A 14,678-nucleotide genomic window follows, 5' to 3' on the forward strand; every position below is an offset into this window, starting at 1 on the left:
AGGTGAAGGTTCTGATTCCAACATGCATTAGGGAAATCAAGGATAATGGGTGCTAATTACTACTCATTAATGCAATTAATTAAACTGATATATGCAATACACGGTGTCAGTTATCAGAACAAATCAGTTAATACAGGCAATTAAAGGGGTTGGTTATTTAAATAATGAATGCTGCCAATGAATGGCCCGATTCAGCTCAGTCTTCGCCATCGTTTGTTAATTGATTTCACCACTAATATCAGAGGGGAAGTATCTTTTAAGTATAAAATGTAAGAAATAATTAATTAATTCTCAGAGCTGAGTTTTAATGAACACTTTGATTCCTGGATTTGATCATTACAATGAGAGGAGGTAAATGCTAAAAGATCTCCAGGCAAACTGAGAGCTAGAGGCTGAGGAGGGATGACCCTGGCCCCTGGCTGTAAGGCAGACCACGAGGGTCCCAGGAAGAAGGAATGTCACGTGCAAAGGCCCAGAGGTTGCAGTGCCTCTTTGGAAATAGCGGTTGGAAAGCAAGGAAGGGTGAGGAGGGAGAGAGGCGTGTCCAGAAGCGTGAGACTCCGTGCTCCTTGTGCTCCTACTGAGAAGGCGGGAGATGGCAACAGGGGACTCCTTGGAAGCTTGCCGGCCAGCTAGCATGGTGAATGCAGTGGGAAGCCAATGAAGAGACTGGATCTCAATCAAGGTGGAAGTCGGGGACTGATATCCCACCTGGTGGGAGAGCTTCTGATCTCCACATGAGACATTGGCATGTATTCACACACGTGAATACACACACACACACACACACACAGACAGACACCCCACACCAGACCCCTGTTAGCTTCTCAACACTGTTGTGAGCCGAAGTCTGGAAGGAAAAGTACAGGAAACAGAAAGAGCAGAGCCCAGTCTGGTGGTGGTGGTGGTGGTGCACGCCTTTAATCCCAGCATTTGGGGGCAGAGGCAGGTGAATCTCTGAGTTTGAGGCCAGCCTGGTCTATAGAGTGAGTTCCAGGACAGCCAGGGCTACACAGAGAAACCCTGTCTCAAAAACCAAAAAAGAAAAAGGGAAGAAAGAAAGAAAGAAAGAAAGAAAGAAAGAAAGAAAGAAAGAAAGAGCAAAGCCCCTGCCTGAGAAGTTGGTGCTGGCGGGATACTCACCCTCTGGCCTTGGGTGGAGCAGCCCATGTAATGAGTGCGCCTGGGCAGGAGCCCGTTATCCAGAAGTCTGTTAGGAGCCTTGACTCCCAGGCTGATGAAGCTGGGCCCCTGCTGCCAAATGGGGGGATCAAAGGGAAGCTGTGCTCCAATTTTTATTTTAATAGGGCTGTTAGGAGTTGGTGAGCATGTCTCAGAGCCACAAATGGAGAGAGGGTGGCTGCCAGGTAATCTTCAGGCCAGTAAATGGCCATAGGTTGTCAGCAGGCATAGCCATGTTGTGTATTAGAATGACAGAGTGCTGTAGCTGGCAAGGGTGGTGAAGGGGTTGAGACTCTTCGGCTTGCGACTCTGCCTTGGATGACCTCCCTGGCTCTGAGTGTGTACACAAACTGAGCAGCACCCCATCCTCAAGGCTGTATTCCTGCCACCAACCCTAAGAGGAAGTGGACAGGAAACAGGAGGAAGCACAGGGCTGATCCCAGTGTGTCCCTGACAATTTGTTCCCAGCAATGGGAGGATTTCCGGGCCTGAATGGCCGGAAATGCTGGGATGGGACACCTCACCCGGGAAGATGGACAGGGGAGGGCTCTCTCGTCCACCTCACTTGCGGTGTCACTGGCCAGAGAGCACTGAAAAGGCATTGGAAGCCTGTGCCATTGCAGACTGACTTTCTCGGCAGGAAAGTTAGTAACAGATGACCTCAGAACATCAGAACAGGGACTAGCTGTGGGGAGCTCATGACCTCAGGAGCTGGGAGATTCCTTTACCTTCTCCCTTCCATTCTTCTTCTTCTTTCCCTTTGAGCTCTTCTTTTCTTTTGAAAATTAGACATCTGTGTTTGAGAGTACATTTCTTTCCCATTTTGCAGATGGGAAACCCGAGGCCACTGCCTGGGAACAAGTGTTCCCCCTAAGTGAAAGACAACATGCTGGCTGGGGCTGCTTACTATTCCGGGTCTCCATTAAGCCTCGCTTACTGGCCTCCCTTTCTCCTAGATTGTGCCTGGCACCACTCCAGGGACCGCAGTTCATGGGTGAATGACAGTCCACACACACCCTCATGTGGGTCTCTGTTAATTTTCAATTGAGAGATAAATGTGAAATGGTTGTTGCAGGTTGAGATCAAAGAGACTGGAGGAGGTGCGGGAAGCAGGTGTGAGGCAGAGAGTAAGGCCAAGGGGCTGCTGTGGGTGGGGTAAGCTTCTCTGAGGAGGTGGCTTTAAACTAAGAAAGTGGAGGAGGAAAAAGCCTTATGAACATCTGGGGAAAGAGAGCCCCAAGCAGTTGCAAAGGTGAATGCAAAGGTCCCATGATGGCAGGAACAAGCTGGCAAGACCGATGCAGCCGGGCCAGAATGAGGAGCAGAATGGTTGAGGTAGGCAGTCAGGCACCACCAGCACACAGAGCCCACTCTGTGAGTGGGGCATAGAGATTAGGGAGCTACGACCCAGTTATGTCCGTTTCCTTTCATAGTAACAATGTCCCCTTATGCTCAAGGAGGTAAGAAGTTTGGTGTGGATGATAAATTACAGGGCTGTGCAGGGGCATGCCGATTTGATTCTTTTGCGGGTGGGGGCTGAGGACAAGGCTCAGCGGCAGAGTGCTTGCCTAGAGTGTGCAAGGCCTGGGCTCTCTTCCCCAGCACCAAAAAAGAGGGAAAAGGTTTTAGGCAGGTCTGCCGTTGTCCACCCATAATCTCGGCTACTCGGTAGGCTGAGGCAGGAGGATTGCTTGACTCTCGGGATTCAGACCAGACTGAGCAGCGTGGTGAGCTTGGTGGGTAAGAAGAGCTGCTGGAGACCAAGGCCACCTGCTCTGGCTGTCCACTTAGTTGCTGTCCGGTATCAGAGCTGAAGCTGACAGGATGGGCTAGTGGACACGGGAACCAGCAAGAAAGCCGTGGAAGACACAGTGGCCTGGCTGCAGGGAGAGACTGTCAGTAATCTATTCTGAAGGGAGGGTTTCCTCCTGGGCAGGGTGTGGCCTGTTGCATGGATCAAGGCCTGCTGGTAGGCCCAGGGTAGAAAATGAACCTCAGGCTTTGGCTGGCACAGCAGGGAGGACGGAGCTGGTACCCAGCTGAGAAGCAAGACAGAGAAGGGCCAGCAGCTCCTTGTGGGTGCCAAAGTGGAGATGCCTCCGACAGGGAGGGGGCAGAAGGGGACAGGAGGACACTGGGTGAAGAATGGGGCTGCATTAGCTGAAGGCTTCAGTTCTTTAGGCCATGGCTGGGCCGGGTGTGGTGGTGTGCCTCTGTAATCCCAGCATCCAGGTAGAGGCAGGAGGATCATAAGTTAAAGCCAGTTCCACATACCTAACACATCTGAGTCCAGTCTGGACTACATGAGATCATATCTCAAAACAAGTGCAAAAGCACACAGACACACAGACAAAGACGCAGACATACACATAGAGACACACAGACACAGACACATAGACACACAGACACAGGCGTGTGTGCACGCACGTGCGCACACACACAGCGGTGGCTGGGGGGAAATGACTCACAAAGGGGAAGGCTGGAAAAACAGCCACCTCTGGCCTCTCCTGGCTTCATTCCTCCACCCTGAAGGCAGAGAATAGGTGTACACTGGCTCTTACCAGCAGCAGCTAATATGCTAGCAATGTAGATGTTGACCAAGGAGTTGAACGGGCCAGAGGAAAGGGGCTGAGCCTCAGCCCAGGCCCTCTGGTGTATAGGATCAAGGGCAGGGAATGGGTGAAGGAGGCAGGGAGAGGAAGCAGACAGCAAGAAAGCATGTGTCATGAGCCCAGTGAACACTCATCTTCAGTGCTCCATTAGGTAGTGGCTGATTTATGGAGAGGAAACCCAGGATCAGAGAGTGAGGGAACTTGCTCCGGGCTGCACAGCTGGCAGGGGTGTGGAACAGCCATAGGTCCACCAGCCCTAGCAATAAGCATCCTGGGCTCCCAAGGCCAGGCCCAGGCCCTACACCACAGGTAGGGGAACCCTTCTCAGGAAATCTGAGCAGTGCTGAGAATACTCACGTCTTTCACCTTCTTCCAGGACTGCCGCAGAACTGGAGGCTGCTGGAGACTATGTGAAGGTAGGAGGGACAGGCTGGGGGCTGGCCACCATACACTAGAGCACCAGGGCCTGTTATGAACCAGACTTCTGCCTGGGAGGAGAGAGCCAGCGGGTGGGCAGGCCCTGGGGACAGCTAGCGTCCTGGGCAGCTATTTCCTATGCCTCCTGACACTCTGCTGGCCCTAAATCCACCAGTTGGACAATGTTCCAAGGGTGTCGCCATGCAGGGGCCACTACAGTGAGATCCCACTCTATCTCGGGTCCTCTATGGGGTGCTGGTGCTGGGAGAGGCAGCATGAGGAGTGATTCAGATCTTTAGCAGGACTCAGTGCAGCTCACAGACGCTGAGAGCCTAATTTGGGGGCTGGGGTATGGCTCAGTTGGTAGAGAGCTTGCCTCTTATGCAGAAGGCCTTGGGGGGCGGGGCTCAGCCTCCCCATACCATATGGACTGGGTGTGGTCCTGCATGCCTGCAATCCCAGCACCTGGAGGGGTAGAAGGATAAAGTCAAGGTCATCCTCGGCTTCGTAGTGAGATTTGGGGCCAGATTTGAACAAAAAGCCTTGCTTGTTCTAGGCACTAGGAATGTTTAAGATGTGGTTTGTGTGTGTGAGTACATGCTTGCATGTGTGTTTGTGTCTGTGGAAGTCATATATGGTTCCTGTCCACAGAGGGGCCTCACTGGGACCTGGGGGGATCACTGATTAGGGTTCACTGGCAGGCCCATGAGCTTCCAGGGTCTTTCCATATTCACCCCCAATGCTGTGGTTTCAAAGCAGCGCCATCACACCTAGTTTCTTTCTTTCCTTTCTTCCTTCCTTCCTTCCTTCCTTCCTTCCTTCCTTCCTTCCTTCCTTCCTTTCTTCCCCCCTCTCTCTCTTTCTCTCTCTTGTATGGCTGCTGGAGACTGAACTCACGTCCTCTTGCTTGTTTGCCAAAAACTTTACAGCATGAGCCAGCCACAAAATATAGGGTTTGTTGTTTGCCGAGCATGAGGCACATGATTGTCATCAACATGGGAGGTTGAGGCAGGAGGATTGAAAGTTCCAGGCCAGCCTGGACCAAAGTGTAGGACCCTGTCTCAGCAAGAAAACATTGGTTCTGATGTTTAAACAATGGTAATAATAAGACTCAGTAACATTTTAAAGGCCTGTTGCCTGCAAAACCATGCTGAGTGCTGGCAGAGATGGGTTTTGCTCTTTTGTTTGCTGGGAATTGAACTCACGACCTTTGGAAGAGCAGCCAGTACTCTTAACCTCTGATCCATCTCTCCAGTCCGGTTTTGCTCTTTTGTAAACTTTTAAAAAAACACATTTATTTACTATTTAATTGTTTTGTGTGCATTTTGGAGTCAGAGGCTAACCTGTGGGAGTGGCTTCTCTCCTTCTGCCCTGTGGAATCTGGGGGTTGAACTCAGGTCCTCAGCCTTGGCATCGAGGGCCTTTACTCACTGAGCCATCTCCTGAAGCCTTTGTTGTTCTTTAGAGAAGCCCAACTCATAATGGGTTTTCTGCTTGCAGATTAGAAACTTAGGATTCCCTCGAAGTCATGAGGGATCTTGTGGGGGCAGAGCCGGCTCTGAGCCCCAAGCTTGATGCTGAGCTTGAGACAATGTCCTTGGCCTCCCACCTGAGCCAGGCCCTGGACAAACGGCAAATACTGCAGGGAGCAAGGAAGAGTGCCAGACCTTCATGCAAAGGACCCTCAGGCCAGGCAGGAACCAAAGAATCACACAGTTTCGGCACGTGTTATGATCTATCAGAACTAGGATCTATCTTTCTTTCTTTCTAGCCATCCATCCATCCATCCATCCATCCATCCATATATCCATCTATCTATTTAAAAACAGTCTTAAATGTAGCCCTGGTTGGCCTGAAATTCACTATATAAAACAAGTTGGTCTCAAACACAGGCCTCTACCTCCCTAGTGCTGGGATTAAAGATGTATGTCAGCTGGGCACAGAGGTGCACACCTGTAATCTCAGCAGAGGCAGGCAGATCTCTGTGAGTTCAAGGCCAGCCTGGTCTACAAAGTGAGTCCAGGACAGCCAGGGCTACACAGAAAACCCTGTCTTGAAAACAAAACAAAACAAACGATAAGGGAATAACACCTGCTCACTGGAACTGGAACTCACAGTCCGCAAAGAAATCCTAGCTTTGTTTCTAAAGTCTCTGTGGATGGGGGTTGGAATAGATTGTTTCCAAACTCCATTCCTGCCCTGAAGTGTTCATCTTTGAAGAATGTCCAGAACTCCAAAATCCCCAAACAATAACAGGAATCCCGGACTCCTGGGATTTCAAAATACTAAGGACATACATTTCAAGATCCATGTTCAGAGCTTCAGGTATATCTACAGAAAATAATTGTCTGGGGCCCAGAGAGGTAGACTCACCTGCTTGAGGTCACACAGCCTGTGGGAAGGGTTGGTTACAATTGGTCTCATGTAGCCCCGACTGGCCTTGAGTTTGGTATATAGCCAAAGATGATCTTGAACGTGTAATATTCCTTCACCGTCTCACTGCTGAGATTACAGGTGTGTGCCACTGTGTCCAGTGCTGGGGAAGCAAGCATGCTACCAGCTAAACCACATCCCAGCCTTCAAACCCAGAGTCTGATTGATTGATTCCTTCTGTGCTGGCGTTGGTCAGTGCCTAACCCCTGCTAGGCATGCCCTCTAAGTGAGCCCTAAGAGGCTCCAAATCCAGGTCTTGTGAGACCCAGTCAGGGAATAGTGTCTTTACTGGGTAATTATCTGTGCCTGGCAACTTTTTGATTGAGCTTGGAAACACTCACAAAGTTCAACACAGGTCTTCACCGTGTATCCCAGACATCTCCACACAAACCAGTCGGGGTTCAAAGACAGGGGCCCCAGGGTGGGGAGCCCCGCGAGTTAGAGAGGTGGGTGAGTTGCGCTTGGTGCCCTAACAGCCTTCGAAGCGAAGCACTGCCAGAAACAGCCAGTCTAACCCTGTTATTCTCGATTAGAGATGAGAAACCCGAAGCCACAAAGGATTGGATTAAACATGGGGATTTTTGTAGCTTTAGATGGAATTGAATTCAGAGTCCTCACCGGTTCAGGGTCTGGAGGGGTGCGAGAGTGGGAAAAACAGGAGCTTCTCCTCGCCGGCCCCGGGGTCCCTACTCCACCCTGCTGCCCTGGATGGCATCCCTCTTAGCAGGTCCTGGGGAACACGCACAGGGGAACGGGGTGGTGGTGGAGGGAGGAACAATGGTCCCCTCCCCTCCCTCTCCTCACTCCCCTCCCTCCCCAGCTGGCTGGAGGGTGGGGTCTCCCCGCCCCGCCTCCCCGCTCCTCCCCCGACCAGGCGATGAGGTAATCGCGCCGCTGAGAGGCACGCGCAGCCGGTGCCCAGCCCGGTCGGTCCCCGCGCCCCTGCCCCTTCGGCCGCCACCTCCGGTACGCTCGGGGGACCTGGGTCTCCCGGCCGCACCATGACGGAGCGTTGCAGCCTGTGGAGCGCGCTGTCCGCCGCCGCCTGCTGCTTCTACCGCGGCTCTCTGGTGCAGGTGCAGGTGAGGGGGCGGTGCGGGGACTCGGGTCACTGCGCCCCGCTGCTGAGATGGGGACTGCAGCCCAAGAGCATCCCGGCAGGGTCGTGCAGCCCGGACTGCGGGCGAAGGGAGGGGGGCGGGGTCGCCTCGGCTCACCTCGGGGTACCCAGGGCGCTCCGCGGGGCGCGGGTGCAAGGAGGCATTCCCCCGACTCTGGACTGCAGGAGACGTGGGAGCGAGTTGGAGCTGGGACTCAGGCTGGGAGTGGGCTTCCCCTAGTCCGCTCTGGGGTCCCTGCTGCTGACCCCGGGCCACCTGGCTCCCTATTGTACCAGGAACGCAGGGTTGGGATCTGGAGGCTGAGTGAGGAGCAGGATGCTGCAGAGCACGCTGCGGACACCACGGCGTCGCTGCCCTCCTGCCATCGGAGTGGGTTTGGGGTGCTGGGGCTGCAGGTCTCCCAGCCCAGCTAGCCCAGCAGCGCAGGAGCGCGCAGCGGCGGTGCGAGGGTTAAACGGAAGGGGGTGGAGGGGAGGACCCGGACCCCGCCTCTGCGGAGCATCCTCCAGGGTAGCTGTGTCAGGGGTTGGGATACCTAAGGGAGGCAGGGGAGTAGTGGGAAGCCAGCTGGTGGGAAGAGGCTGAGACCCTGACAGAGGTTCTCCGCTCTCCTCCCTCTCGGGCATCCTGCGAGACGCGGGGCGCCTCACCTCTGAGCTCCCCCAACCTCACACACACACTTGCTCGGAGCCCGCTTGAATGACGGCCCCGCCAGCGGCGGAGCGCAGCATCCCCGCACGGGCCAATCAGGCGTGCGCAGGCCGGGAGGCGGTGAGATCATCTCTGGCCAATCGCAGTGCTCTGAGCAAAGGGATGCTGCATTCGCACCTACTCCCCCCCTCCCACCCACTCTTGGGAGCTAAGGACCCTGAGGCCCAGGGTGAGGAGGAGGTCACAGGGGTCCTGAGGGCTTCCTACCCTAGGTGTGTGGGAGGACCAATGGTCCGTTCACCCCCAACTCTGACCATTGATTAGGGCTAGAAATGAGGTGTCAGTTGCCAGCACTCTTTACAGATGAAGCTACTCGGGCCCAGGCAGAAGTGACTGGTCCAAGGTCACATAGCGTCGTGTCTTGGGGGCCACATTCTTTAGCCCACAGTCTGCCCCTACTTTGCTCCAAAACCCGGAAGGGAGTTTCTGTGTGTTGTTAGGAGCAGAGAGTGGTGTGTGTGTAAGGCTGGGTACAGGTTCCACATCCATGTGCCTCTCACCTTTCTTTCCCAGAATCCTGTGTGATTTGAAGGAGAGGCCTGGGCTGGTTCTGGTTCTGCAGGGTAAAAGGGAAGAGGCTAATGACCCTAAGGAATACTGGACCCCTAGGAGAGTCGCGGGAGTGTGAAAAGGCCCAAATCTCAGCATTGCTGAGACCTCTCCACCTTGCTAGGGCACTGATTTCTGCTGGGTTGTGGGCAGAGGCCTTGCAGCATCCCTCCCTCGTCCCTGCCAGACCACTCCAACTGTCTCTCTCCAGAATTCTGAAGGCTTCTCGGAGCCCACACTGTCACAGGCCCACGGCCACATGTTCCTGCCTTAGCTGCCTCAGCCTTCTTCCCTTCCTTCCCTTCTGGGTTGCTGAGCCGGTGCCTCCTGCTGCTCTGCCATTGACTAAGGGCCTCGGCCGACCCCACACTGTACTGCCCTGAGACTTCCGGGTGACCCCCCGGCTCCCCAGGCAGCATCACTGCCCCGCTGGCCACACCATCCATAGATTCCCAGTCTGCCCACCTCTCCTCGGCTCTTCCCTGTTCATCCTCCTCCACGGCTGCTTTTTCTCAGCTTCTGACCGGGCAGGGGGAGACTGCATCTCTGAAGATGCAGACACTCCAGAATTGAGTGTGGGGTCAGCTAGGACAGTGGACCATGCTGATCGCCTTGGGCTTCAGCCCCGGCATCAGACCCAAGGTGAAGCTGGTCCATGTTGAATGAATGAAGTGGGAGAGTGTAGCCGTCACTGGAGCTGGGATGGGGGTCATTGGGAAACAGTGGAGGGGAGGGTGGAGCCTGTGTGGAGTGTGGGCCTCAGGTCTGGAGGAGTCTGAGGCGTGGTTTGCTAGATGCCAGGAGTACCCAGGAGAGATTCTGTTTCCTTGCCTTACCTGTCTATACATTTCTGATCAGTTCCAGAATGTGTTTCTTAGAGCAGCCATCATTAGGGACTGGCATAGCCCCACAATGACAAGGGCAGCTGTGTGCTGAGGCAGCTTCTGGAGTCCCACTCATTTTACTGAGGAAAGAGTTAAGGCCCACACTTACACAGGCAGGGTGGGCTTAGCCTCGATGATGGGATATGCCTGGCAATGGCACTCTCCTCTGACCATAGGATGCCTGGGATTGGTAACCTCTTAAACCAGGACTGCCTACCATGGGTAGCTGGGAAGGCAGCTCCTTGGGCATTAACTTCTGTGAGTGACCTTTGACTTCCCTGCAGGGCTGCAGTTTCCAATCGGGCAGGATCACTTGAGATTCCAAGGGGGAGGGGCCTGGAGGATTGTAATGGGCAGTGAAGATGTTTGTGAGAGGCCCGTGCCCCTGCTCATGACTGCCTTTGGGCCCTTCTATGGCACAGTCCACATTCCTGAATGTAGCCTCATCTGTTCAGGAGTCGGCTCTCTCAGACTTACCTTAGGTGGCCTTCCTTCAAGATGGCCCTGATGTTTCTAGTGCATTTTTGTACTGAAGTATCCTCCAAGAAGTCTCTAGACTACCTTGCTTCCCACAGGCTTCCCAGGGTGAGATAGAGCTAGGGCCCTTTGCCGCTGTCCAGCACCATGGTGCTGATGGCAGCTGGCCTGGCCAGCCCCTTTGACTATCTTGTAGCCTGCGGGCGTCCTGGAGGACAGGACTTGACTTTTTGCTTCATTGCCTCCACCCCTTGTGGACGTGCATTCTGGCAGAATACGGTGAGATTTTACTCCCGGGATAGGGACCCACAGGTGAGGGCCATCCGCAGGGCAAGCGCTTATTGAAGATGACCTGGGGCAGGATGATGAGTTGGGAGATACAGAGACGGGCTGTAGAATCAGATGCCAATTTCACTGTCGCCATGCAGTTCTCCAAGGAGAAGTACATCCTCGACTCGTCGCCAGAGAAGCTGCACAAGGAGCTGGAAGAAGAGCTGAAGCTCAGCAGCACAGACCTCCGCAGCCATGCCTGGTACCACGGACGCATCCCTCGTGAGGTGAGCCGGCCCCAGGCAAGGGATCTCGGCCCCGGCCCCTTCCACCCCCACTTTGACCAACCCCAGCCTGTCACCAGAGAGTCCGGCTCCAGTCAGACTTTGGCCTGTTCGTTGGCGAGGATGAGATTTAGCTTTGCCGTTTACTGTGTGACCTCGAGAGGATCACATCACCTCTTTGGGCCCCAGCATGCACATCTGCAGCATGGAGAGACTGTCTCCTCACAGGGCAGCTGTGCGCTACACAGAGAGACCCTGTCTCAAAGGGAGGGAACCCGGTGAAGGTTGAATGAGATAGAGCAGGCGGAGGAGGATGTCTGACGCCAGGGAACGTGAGCCCAGGGAGTGTTGTCCTTACTGCGTTTTGTTATCCCTGGTTCATATTCAGCCTCACGTGAATTCGGTTAGAGAACATCCATTTTGGGGCCAAGTTGAGTATCTGAGGTGATGTTATAAGTCACAGACCTGTTTTATTTGGCCCCAGCACAGGGGCTTAAGGAGGTAGAGACGACAAGGTGGCAGCTGTCCTGCAGGCTGCTGGCCCTAGATGGGTACAGAGTATCTTACACTGTCATAAAAGCGTAAGAGTGGAGCTCTGTACAGAAACCCAGGTGGTCGCTAGGAGGGGCACTGAGTGGAGCCCTTGGCCGATGCAGCAGCTCCTCAGACTTATTCCAGGCAGAGAGGGCGTCTTGAGGGAGCAGACACCCAGAACTGTACTGGAGCCCAGGGTGGGTGGAGGAGAGAGTTTCTGGGACTCGATTTGCCTGGTAAGAACCCTGAGAGGGGCTGGGTCTGAGACCTAGGCCTGTGATCCCAGCGTTTACGGTCACTGCACCCTTGCGTCCTCCTGCCGTTTCTGGGCCTCCGTGCCCCTGACGCATGGCCTTGGCTGAGGCGCCACCTCGGAATCTGGTCCTAAACTTCAGATGTCCGCTGTTTATCAACTGGCTCCTCTGTCTTGGTGTCCCCAATTCAAAGTCCCCGTGTCCCCCGGACCCTGGCTCTGGCCTTCTTTTTCCGCCGCACTTAGCTCCTCTGTGCCTTCTGTAGGTCTCTGAGACCCTGGTGCAGCGCAACGGCGACTTCCTCATCCGGGACTCACTCACCAGCCTGGGGGACTACGTGCTCACCTGTCGCTGGCACAATCAGGCCTTGCACTTCAAGATCAACAAGGTGGTGGTGAAGGCCGGCGAGAGCTACACCCACATCCAGTACCTGTTCGAGCAGGAGAGCTTCGACCACGTGCCTGCCCTTGTGCGCTACCACGTGGGGAGCCGTAAGGCTGTGTCTGAACAGAGCGGCGCCATCATCTACTGCCCCGTCAACCGCACCTTCCCACTGCGCTACCTCGAGGCCAGCTACGGCCTGAGCCAGGGCGGCAGCAAGGCCGCCAGCCCAGCCAGCCCCTCAGGCTCCAAGGGCAGCCACATGAAGAGACGAAGCATGACCGTGACTGATGGGCTCACCACGGACAAGGTCACCCGCAGCGATGGCTGCCCCAACAGGTCAGCCAGGTCCCCACTCCCCAGGCTTGTGAGATGGGGGCGTCGGTAATGAGAGGTGCTGGTGTGGAAGGCAGGCCCAGCTTCCCTGATTTTTAGGAGGCTCTGTGCGGAGGAGTGGGAGGTTGAACCTCAGTGTGGAGGCTGGAACATAGGTTTGCCCTGGCTGGGGGCACTAGCGAGAGGCTGTCTATCCAGAGAATGGCGTCTGTGGTCTAATTTACAGAGACCGCGAGGATAAGCTGGGCTCTGGCCCGTATGTCTCTTCCTAGGCACAGGAGAACACATAGAGGAGTCTGAACAGCTTCAGCTCAGACAGGCACCCCCGAGTTGTTACTCTGTGTCTTCTGCACCTGAGAGAAGAAAATTCTGGGTAGGGACAGAGAGGGAGAGCAGGGTAATTGAGGGAGAGAGGTGAGTAGAAAGTTAGGAAGTGGAAGCAGTAGGGCTGTGCCTGAGGAAGGGTCTGTGTGAGTCAGGGCCCGCTTTGGGGGTGGGTGTCAGCTGAGGGCAAGGCCAGCGGGGGTGGAGGAGATTGAATTTGACAGCCAGACTTGTTCTGCTTCTGAAGTTCAGGGGGTGGGGAGTGGGCTCCAACAGTGAGTCAAGAGTCCCGACCTCTGACCTCCGGGCTCATTGGATCCCTCTCCACAGCACCTCACTACCCCATCCTCGGGACTCCATCAGGAACTGTGCTCTCAGCATGGACCAGATCCCTGATCTACACTCACCCCTGTCTCCTATCTCCGAGAGCCCCAGCTCCCCCGCCTATAGCACTGGTAAGCTAGCAGTGGGGAGGTCTGAAACGATGCTGTCTTTGGTGGGGGACATCTGTTACCTGTCTGTTTCTGCCTGTGCTGGGAGCAGCGTCCTCAGGGACAGGGTAGAAAAGCCTGTGGCAGAATCGCTAGTGTTGACAGGTAAGCACCGTCCAGTTGATAGCTTTTCCACAGGTGCAGGCAAGGACACAAAATGGATCCTCAGTGTGAGTGGCGGGTTGGAGGAGAGCTGCTGAGGGCCAACACCTGAGACCGTGACGTGGGCTCATGCCGCAGTGCTTGGCCCCAGCAGGCAAAGTTCCCACTGCAGCTGCCTCAGCAAGGACCCCGCTAACAAGTGCATCCCTAGTTCTAGTTTGGTCTTAGAACAGGCTAGCCCAAGCTAGTATACTTTGCTGGTTTTTTTTAAATTACTTTTTAGAGTAGTTTAAGGTTTATAAAAAAAAATTGAAATCATGGTATTCTGTGCTTATAAATACAAATAAAATAGATGCCCCCACTTTGTTGCTGAAAACAAAGCATAACAAACCTCAGACTGTTAAGCAAAGTGTCTTGGCCCCTAGGCTGTCAGAGTGTTGTGAGAGGGATGGTCTCCTGAAAGCCTTGGCCTGGAGGAAGCATTCCATGCCTCTGGAGTGTCACTGTGGGCCCTCACCAAGCCCTCCCTTAAAGCCACCAGCTTTGTCACTGCACACGCTTGCTTTCAAAGCCACACGCCCACATTTATTTATTTGTTTTTGTTTGTTTTTCGAGACAGGGTTTCTCTGTATAGCCTTGGCTGTACTGGATTCACTTTGTAGACCAGGCTGGCCTCGAACTCCCAGAGATCTGCCTGCCTCTGCCTCCCAATGGCTGAAATTAAATGTGTGTGCCACCACACCAAGCTTATGTCTATTATTTATTATTTATTAACTAGAAATGTTTAATGGGACAATTTCTAGCCTTGATGTGTATAATCAGGCTAGGAGGTGAAGGCTTCAGTCATAGCCCTACTACTTGCAAGCTGAGTGACCTCAGGCAAGTGTCTTGCCTTCTCCAAGCCTTCATTTTCTCAGCTCTAGACTGAGGATTGTAAAAGCCCTTACTGCCATAGAATGGGACTTTTTTTTTTTAAGACAAGGTCTCACTATGCAGCTCTGGCTGGCCTGGAACTTGCTATGTAGACCAGGCTGGCCTCCAATTTGCAAAGACTTGGTTGTCTCTGCCTCCTGAGGGCTAGGATTGCAGGCGCGTGCCACCACACCTGATTTGCTGTTTTGTTTTTAAGCTCTTTTACAGTTCTTTGCTTATTTGTGTGTGTGGTATGGGCGAGCCTGAATGAATCACAGCACATGACAACTTCCCAGAGTTCCGGCTCTCCCGTTCCACTGGGTGGGTTCCAGGATCTAACTTAAGTTGTTAGACTTGGTGGCAAATGCGTTTATCCTCTGAGCTATCTGCCCGCCTACCCCCTT

The 14,678-nt window shown here is 54.1% G+C and overlaps 1 protein-coding gene across 5 annotated transcripts in view; it reads left to right on the forward strand.

Moving 5' to 3' along the window:
* Sh2d3c (SH2 domain containing 3C) overlaps window positions 1–14,678 on the forward strand; it is a 33,760-nt gene that overhangs the window by 12,551 nt on the left and 6,531 nt on the right. For 2 of the 5 annotated variants that reach the window (XM_021660955.2, XM_021661099.2), the window contains 4 exons: window positions 4,171–4,210; window positions 10,815–10,943; window positions 11,994–12,448; window positions 13,100–13,224. In XM_021660955.2, coding sequence (XP_021516630.2) covers window positions 4,171–4,210; window positions 10,815–10,943; window positions 11,994–12,448; window positions 13,100–13,224 — 749 coding nt within the window. Of the gene's footprint in view, window positions 1–2,179; window positions 2,205–3,724; window positions 3,946–4,170; window positions 4,211–7,521; window positions 7,727–10,814; window positions 10,944–11,993; window positions 12,449–13,099; window positions 13,225–14,678 lie in introns of those variants that run through there. The other 3 variants (XM_060389947.1, XM_021661245.2, XM_021661175.2) reach the window with 3 other exon arrangements.

This window comes from Meriones unguiculatus, chromosome 8, assembly GCF_030254825.1.
Source record: "Meriones unguiculatus strain TT.TT164.6M chromosome 8, Bangor_MerUng_6.1, whole genome shotgun sequence".
Lineage (NCBI taxonomy): Eukaryota > Metazoa > Chordata > Mammalia > Rodentia > Muridae > Meriones > Meriones unguiculatus.